At 28.7% G+C, this 8661-nt stretch overlaps 1 protein-coding gene across 1 annotated transcript; it reads right to left on the bottom strand.

The window, feature by feature from the left end:
• Window positions 1-357: 357 nt before the first annotated feature.
• On the bottom strand, window positions 358-2949 carry LOC102584686 (probable pectinesterase/pectinesterase inhibitor 12). Its single transcript, XM_006360584.2, has 2 exons — window positions 1807-2949; window positions 358-1205 (listed from the first exon to the last, which is right to left on the bottom strand). The coding sequence occupies exons 1-2, from the start codon at window positions 2846-2848 to the stop codon at window positions 517-519; spliced, it is 1731 nt and encodes a 576-aa protein (XP_006360646.1). The 5' UTR covers window positions 2849-2949; the 3' UTR covers window positions 358-516.
• Window positions 2950-8661: the final 5712 nt, after the last annotated feature.

Raw genomic sequence — 8661 nt, 5'->3', positions numbered from 1 at the left:
CTACCTCCACAAAGTAGTCGTAAATTCTACGTATATTCTACCCTTCCCAAACCCCCACTTAGTGAGATTTCACTAAATATGTTATTACTATATATAATTAAATATTTATAAATTTCTTCAACATTTATACATTTGGACAAAAACTATCAAATTCACTTAAATCATTATGCTACATTGTGGTTATGCTCTAGTCCAACATTTTCAACATGAATTTATAAACACAAATATGTAAAAAGCACTAACTTTTTTTTTAATAAACATTAAGTTTTGAGTATATAATTTCATAAACAACATGGATAGTTAGTAGTTGAACTTATCAAATTTAAATCTTGAATCCTTTCAGGTAAACTACCCGTCTCCACATATATAATAATTTTCATTTATTAGTAACCTTAGCATGTTACAATGCTGCTTTTGCAATTATATCAGTAATTAAAAATTAAGAACTATATATTACCCACTGTACAGATTAGTGGGAAGAAATTAAATACACTAATCTTAATTAGAACTAGTTAATTACACCCCATTATCATAAGGAAAAGAAGTAGAATCTAACCATTCTTCCCCAGTAATAAACTCCGATACCGTAAAATTAGTTGCATCGTAATAGTCCATTATATGATAACCCGACCATGTAACCCGATTATCGACCCCCGAGGCGGGCCCACTATTTTCATATTCTCCGTAGTATAGCGTATCCAAACTTTGATTTCCGGACCATTCTTTCCACCCCACCGGATTAATAAAACCGTCTATATACGATTCTAGGTACACTGTACGAGAATAATCTCTCCACGGTCTACCTAGGTAACTATTAATGGTACTAGAATTATAGTTCAAATCCTCTGTGGCTAAAATTGAACAATTTTGTATCGAGATACCAGTATATTCATAGGGTGAATCGCGTGATTGAGCTGTAATTACGGTGAATTGACCAGGCATTGGTAACCTTGACACTATGTTACACCCTTGGAAAACAACAGCTGCGTTACCGAAAATGTAATCTATTGTCCCGTAGATGTCACATTCGCGGTAAAATTGTCGGAATGAGTGGGCGTAAAGAGTGTCTTGGTAACCGGTTATGGTGCACCGGTAGACGGCAGCTAAGTCTGCATTGATACGAAGAGCAACTGCTTGGTGCTTCTCGGGTCCAGCTGTGTTCTCAAAAGTTATGTCACGGGCTAAAAACCCTTCACCGGATACCGCTGAAAATCAATCAAAGATTAAAAAAAAAAACCAAATAAATCTATATATATATATATATATATATATATATATAGGAGTTCCACCATCAAATTATTAAAAAGACTATTGATAGTAATTATATATATAAACATTTATTAGTAACTTTAAATATGAAAAACAATCTTCAATAATGAGAATTCATGTGTTTCACTCAAAATATCTAATTCAAAGATGAGAGTCGAAGAGATAATAAGTTCATTTTCAAATTATTGGAAATGGGTCACAAAAAGGATCGGATCGAAAAAAAAAAAAAAATAGTTTCAATTGTAAAAATCACGTTATGGGTTTATTTCTTTCGACTTGTTCAGATTTAGCGGAAGGTGATAAGGACCCCACACAAAAAGGAAAGGTTAGGATGGAAAAGTTAGTATTACTTCATCCTTCATTAGAATCTCGGGTTTGAGCCATGCTAGATAGGGGTTGTCTTTATTAGGGGTTTATGAAACATTTTACTTCATAAAATGAGACTTTCAAGCATGGAATCATATTTAGTCAGATCTTAATACAAATACGTAAAAAAAAGAGGGAGAGGGAGAGAGAAAGGCTAAGTGATGAATTTACCAACAGTGGCAGATCTGAAAGTAGTCCAACCATCAACAACACTTCTATTACCAGTAATTACAGTAACATCACTTCCATCTCCAAGAAGAACAATGTTAGGTTTCCAACTTGGAATCTCAACATTTTCTTGATAAATACCTTCTTTTATATACACAAATATCCTATCATAACTGTTATTTGGGGCGAAATCGATAGCTTCACTTATGGTCTTGAAATTTCCACTTCCATCAGCTGCAACTGTATACGTCAAATCATCATTCTGATCATTATCGTCATCGCTCTGCAATATGTGCCTGTCTTTCCGAGACAGCCACATCGGTTCGCTGGCTGACAACAGCCGGCGATGCCTATTTCCATTCCCCTGTTTCTTAAACAGAGTACTCTGTCTTTTCCCCTGTTTTTTAAACAGAGTCCCCTGCTTTTTTCCCTGTTTTGAAAACAGAGTGCTTTGTTTTTTAACAGAGTACTCCGAGAGCATAGACAGAGAATTACTAACATGCTCGTAAGTACTACTCAGAGTATTAATCAACGTAGATTTCAACGATCCACTACTCGAATCGAGTCCTTCTAAGCAAGTAGCTTTGTTTGTCAGTGCTGCACTGAGAAACGTCTTTGCATCAGCTAAATGTTTGGAGTTAGCTGATGCAGTATTGATCCTGGAGACAGATTTTTTCAAAGAAGATATTGTAATTTGATGGAGGTCTTTGCAATCTTGCACAATACCCTTTTGTTTTTCGACAAGATTTGAGCGTCCAACAGAGGAGAACAGAGTTGTGAGGTGTCCTGTCTCTGATATGGCTGTTTGAAGAGATTGTAGGAGAATGTTTAAGATGTTTGGACTAATGTTAATGGAGATTGACAACTTGTTTGTGTTGAAACATGATTTTGGATATGGAGTGGAATTGCATAATGATTTTAAGGAAGATATATGAGTAGTGTTCAATGTTGATGAAGAATTAAGAGAAGAACTTGTTGTTATGAAAGAAGTTGAACAAATTAATATGAGCAAGAGAAAATTGGTAGTAATAAAGGAGGAGCCCATTATGACTAAGTTGGGAATGAAGTGAAATGCTCCAAGAATTTCACTTCTTATATAAAGTAAAGTGTGTATATTCTTTTAAAGGTTAATATTATTATCATATTATTGGAAAAATTGATGAAAATCACTATAAATGGTCAATTGTATTGATATTTGAGTGTGCATAATTTGGGAGCTGATGGTGCTTGGATTTGACACCCAAAAGCTAGCCCAAATTTTACGGTGAGTCTAGGATTTCGTTTGTTTATCGATGTGAGATATTTTATTTATCATCCTTTTAGATAGTGTACTAGTAAAATTATTCGCTTCTCGTGTAAAAATTTAATATCACAGAAGTTATATAACAATACTTAAAACTTATAACTCATTAAAACTAAAACACTATATTATCTTACATACAAGATTACGTAGTAACAAACATTAGTAATTTTCTAATTTATCCTTTTGCTTCCACGAAGTTTTACTATTTGTATTTTTGGGGAATTAAATGAACATCAACCTGAGATATTAATTTTTCTATTAAATAAATAATCGTTGGTGAAGGGATAAATAAATTTTAAAAGGCTGAAAAAATAAGCAAATATTCAAATTGTAATGTGTAGAAAGTTCTGCCCTATCTTTTGTCTTACATATATAATTTTAAAGTTCCTAATTTAAATGAATCATAAGAAATTATTAAAATGAAAAATTAAAGGAAGATATGTATCATATTGGACATCAATTCAACTTATCATGTATACTTGAAAGGAAAACAATATTACACAAAACTATTCAATTTGTTTGAGTGTTTTTTAAAAATCCGCATACCAGAGTGATGGAGTTCAATTTGAAATTACACTTCTATTCCAATCGCAGTGTTGAGAAGAACATCTATTACTTCAAGAAAAGTATTTACAACTTACAGTAAACTTGAGAATTTATCTATACTTCATATTGAAAATGAGCAATTAATTTATTGTGTAGTTATCCGTGTCTTTGGAATTAAAAGAGGCTCCAGTCTAGTCATATTCCTCTATAGGTCATCAGGCAAAACATCCTTGAAGCCATGTCAAAAGTTTATTATTTATTGTCTTCTTTTGCTGGTTCGCTTTGCACATCAAGGTACAATAAGGTTTTTAAGGTCGTTATGTCCTTACAATGGCATACCAAATTTAAATTTTGTCTTCAAGAGATGGTAGTATGGATCTTTAAGGGATATTTTATTGTACCTTCAACAATTTCAGTAGAGAAAACTTGCATGAATACTCAATTAACGCGTGTTATTTAATCTGTACTAACAAATACTTATAACAATAATTTTGTAGAAACATAAACAACAAAGTTTAAATCATGTACTCAAAAATAACAATTAATAACACATGCATAAATTAATGATTGTAAAAAAACATATCAGGATATATAACAATAGAATGAAATAGAAAGGAAAAAAATCAAGCTCACTGAATGCATAATGTCCCCTTAAGGAAATTATTCCCCTCTAGTACCCGCGGATTAAAAGAATAGATCCCATCAGGATAGAACAATTATATTCACCGGTGTATTGATACAAAAATAATTGTGTCAGTGAGCCACTCAACAGGAGTAAAGTACACAAATATTTAATTGTGTAGAAGAAGAAGAAGTAGTTCAGAATTTTCGTTGTTTTAAAATGAGAGGAAATCCCTCTATTTATAGACAACAAATGGTAGTGTGAACAAATGCTTATTGTGCCTTATCAGAAAGATCACAACTCTTTGGAAAAGTTACAACCCTTCGAAAAAGTCACAACCTTTCATTAAAGTCACAACTCTTCATAAAAGTCGCAATTCTTCATAAAAGTCACAACTTTTTTTATGAAAGTCGCAACTCTTCATATTTCATTCATACCTTTTAAAATCTAACAACATGTACTTCAGATATCAATTCAAAGCTCTAATAAATGACACTGACATTCAATCTATATTGTACCATCCCTAGACAAAAAAATGATTAACTCAAATCACCAAAGGTTAAGTAAGATTATTGAGAAATGGTAGACTAATGCATGCAACAATGCAAGTATACATAGGATTAAGTTTGACCAGTATTACTATCCGACGATCAATTACTTAAGTAAGTTCAAAGGGGGGCTGATATTTATATATGGGAGATTTGGTGGATGCTTAATTTGTAAGATGGTGGTGACGCTTGTGAAGGTTTCTGAGCGGAGGAAAAGACTAGTTTTAGACATAAATAAATTGAAAGAAAATCTTGGTTTGTGGTGGCGCTACTTAGGCGGCCTAGTGTTCTCTTTATATATATGTATATATGTGTGTGAGAGAGAGAGAGATATGACAGACAGAGTTTTCACTAAAGAAATTTAAAATCGAAAGAATAAACACACAAACTAGTTGAAGGGGTTCAACATCTATATATAAACATAAAAAAAAGTTCGATCATATATAAATAGTATAATTTTTCATCGAATGAGACCCTTGGCCATAAAGTTGGCTTCGCCCTACCTTTATATTAGGATTCAAATCTTTATTCATGATTTTTCATTGTTCAATTTAATGCATGCACATTTATGAATCAGAAATATGAACTTAACTCGATCCGAAAACTAGCTAAAAAAAATTAACCAAATCAATATATCATTCTTTTTTTTTGTCCACGTCTCTTCGACCGACACATAAAAAAGAGAGATTTTTTTTTGTTGGTAATGATCTTTTTCTTATGCTGATTAGAATCTTTCATGTCCGGAAGAACTATTTTTATCTTTTTGTGACATTTAGACAGTAGTAAAGGTACAGATAATGGTTTAATTTTTAAAAAAAAGTTTATTCGAGAATTACTGTCTTTTTTCTCAAAAAAAATACTGTCTTTCACATGTGATTTCAAGCCACATACGCCAAAAAAGTTGAAAATTGTGTCCGTGGGTGAAATTAAAAAGGATGGACGATGCTACTGTCATTTTTCTTTTGTTTTCAATTTGATTACTATTATATACGATAATGAGTTGTTTTGTACCTGAGATAAGAATAATAATTTAAAAATAAAATTTAAAATAATTTTATTCTTATATATAATTTAAGGTATTCATTTGTTTCGAAATTATTTTAAGGTAATCATTTATATTAAAATAATTAAATTATTATTTATATATATAACTAAGGAAATATTTTAATGACCAAAATGAATTGAATTCATATCAGATTATAACTAAGGAGCCGTTTAGCCACAAGAATTATTCATTTTTATCTGAAATAACCCTTTTTTTTTTAATTTTAAAATTAGTGTTTGGTGATAAAGATTTAAATCTGAACTTAGAATTGAATTTCAAAGTTTAAAAAGTTCTCTAAATTTTTAATTTTCGTCTTAGTAAATTTTAAATAAAATGCTCTACTATTTTAAGGACAAAAAATATAACTTCATTTTCATAATGTGAAAAATAATTGAAATCTAGGACCAACGCCTGCTAAATTCTGCCGGTGCTGCTGTTTTATTTTAATTTTTAGCATTAAGATTTTGTGGTTGATTTAAACATGTCAACTGTATACTATGACAGCTTCACAACCAACACATGGAAGCCACACACTGAAAAGCAGACATTTTAGGTTTTAAGATACAATTCCTTCTCATGTACATATTATTATGCGTGTATATCGAGTTATGTAATATATAGTTCATAAATAATGATTTGTTAATTTGTTGAGATTTGTGTAAGTAATTATATATTAAAAAACTAAGTATAAATTTTATGAATGATTATACTTGTTTGTAGATGTTAATATGAGACAAATGAAATAAAAGAAGAAAATAACTTTGCAACTCGCTCAGAAAAATATATTTTTGTCACTATAGATTTTTTTTTAATCTATGAACTAGGTCGATGTTGATTTTAAATTTAGGTTTAAGGCAATCATAGTTGATCAGTTCAGTTATCACCTTAACTTGAAGTAAATTTGATTTTTTTTTTTTTTTGTAAATAGACAACAATAAATTTTGTGAAATGAAGAGGTCCGTGTGAGAGACTTCAAAATATTAAATAAAATATAAGAGAATTTATCTATACATAATAGGAGAGGGAAAAACGACATGTGTCAGCACCATTTTTAAAAGATGAGTAGTTGAATATAATGTGTATTCTGGAGGGAGAGAAACATGGAGAGTTATTCTTGATAATGATCACTTCAAATTAAAAAAAATACAAATTTCTAATAAAGCAGAAAACCTTTTTGATACATTCTAAAATAATTTAAAAAAATATATATTATAAGATAAATTATTAGAATCATTTATTGAATAATCTATCTATATATAAAAGGAGAGGAAAAAATGACACGTGTCAGCACCACAATTATTCTTGAATTTTATTATTTTTAGTTATTTTAAATAATAAATTCAAATTCAATAACTTAATTGTCTTTAGTTAATTTAAATAATAAATTCCATCTTAAAACAAAATAACAATTTAAAACAGTTTTTTAAAAAACAGATTTTTTTAAAGAATTTACTGTCTTATTTTTTATTGTATTGCCGATGGAAAAGTGGCTAATAATTCACTAAATTTTAAAATCCTTTTAATCAGACATTATTATTACTAATAATAATTATAGTAATAATAATAATAATTGAATTTCAAAAATATGTGTAAACTTATAGAAACCACCATAAAATTTTGATTTTTTTAATTACAATAATAATGATAATAATAATTGAATTTCAAAAATATGTGTAAACTTATAGAAACCACCATAAAATTTTGATTTTTTTAATTACAATAATAATGATAATAATAGTGAATCAACCATTTTCAAAAAATAAAAATTAAAGTTTTTAACTCTTATTAATAATAGATAAAAAGCAAAAATGGCCACTAATTAATATGGAAAAATCATTTAAATAATAAATTTATAAATTGAAGAATTATAAATGAAAAAGAAAATCAAAAGGGTTGTGAATCAACCATTTCCAATAAATAAAAATTAAATAACTTAATTCTTATTATTATTATTATTAATAATAATAATAATAATAATAATGAAAAGTAAAATGGCCACTAATTAAATGTGAATTTTTCAAAAAAATAACCAACTCACGAATTTATTTATTTAAAAAAAAAAGAAAATGTATATTAAAAAAAAGACCCAAAAAAAAAGAAAAAAGATAAAATTTAATAAATTCCATGTTTATCTAACTTCCCATTTAAATCTGAAAATTTGTTTAAAGGATAATCAAATACGGCTTAATTTAAATCTGAAAAAAAGAAACATATCTGAAAATGATTATTTTCAAATATGTAACCACCTTTTATTTTTGAATTCCTATAATAAAGGCAACCACCTACTTTATCCATTTGCTTCATTCATTCTATAAATAAATGTCTTCTTTTTTCAGAAAAAAATTATTCGTTTTGTTAGTATTATCCTTTAGAATAATCATTTTTCAGAGTGATAAATTCATCTTCAATGCACAGATGACAGATGTATTGCTTCAAGCAGTGAATTATCATATGCATTAATTTAAAAATCAGGTATTTATCATATGCATTAATTTAAAATCAGGTATGAAAAACTATCCAAGATTTTTTTAAATTACGTACTAAAAATGTGGACTTCTATCGACTATCAATATGGTTGATAGTTGTTACAATTGATTAATTATTTACAGTCTATTGTTCTTCTTCTAATAAAATAATAGTTTGAAAGGAAATTTTTTTTTTATAAAGGAGCATGGGTGATTGTTGATTATTTATATTATAATAAATATAATTCTTTATTTATCATGTGAGTTTCTAATATAAAAAATTAACATGCACTAATATTGGTTTATATCTTGCAGATTTGAGTTGATAT

Source organism: Solanum tuberosum, unplaced genomic scaffold (genome assembly GCF_000226075.1).
Source record: "Solanum tuberosum cultivar DM 1-3 516 R44 unplaced genomic scaffold, SolTub_3.0 scf00328, whole genome shotgun sequence".
Classification (NCBI taxonomy): Eukaryota; Viridiplantae; Streptophyta; class Magnoliopsida; order Solanales; family Solanaceae; genus Solanum; species Solanum tuberosum.
This window is presented reverse-complemented; position numbering and strand designations above follow the sequence as displayed.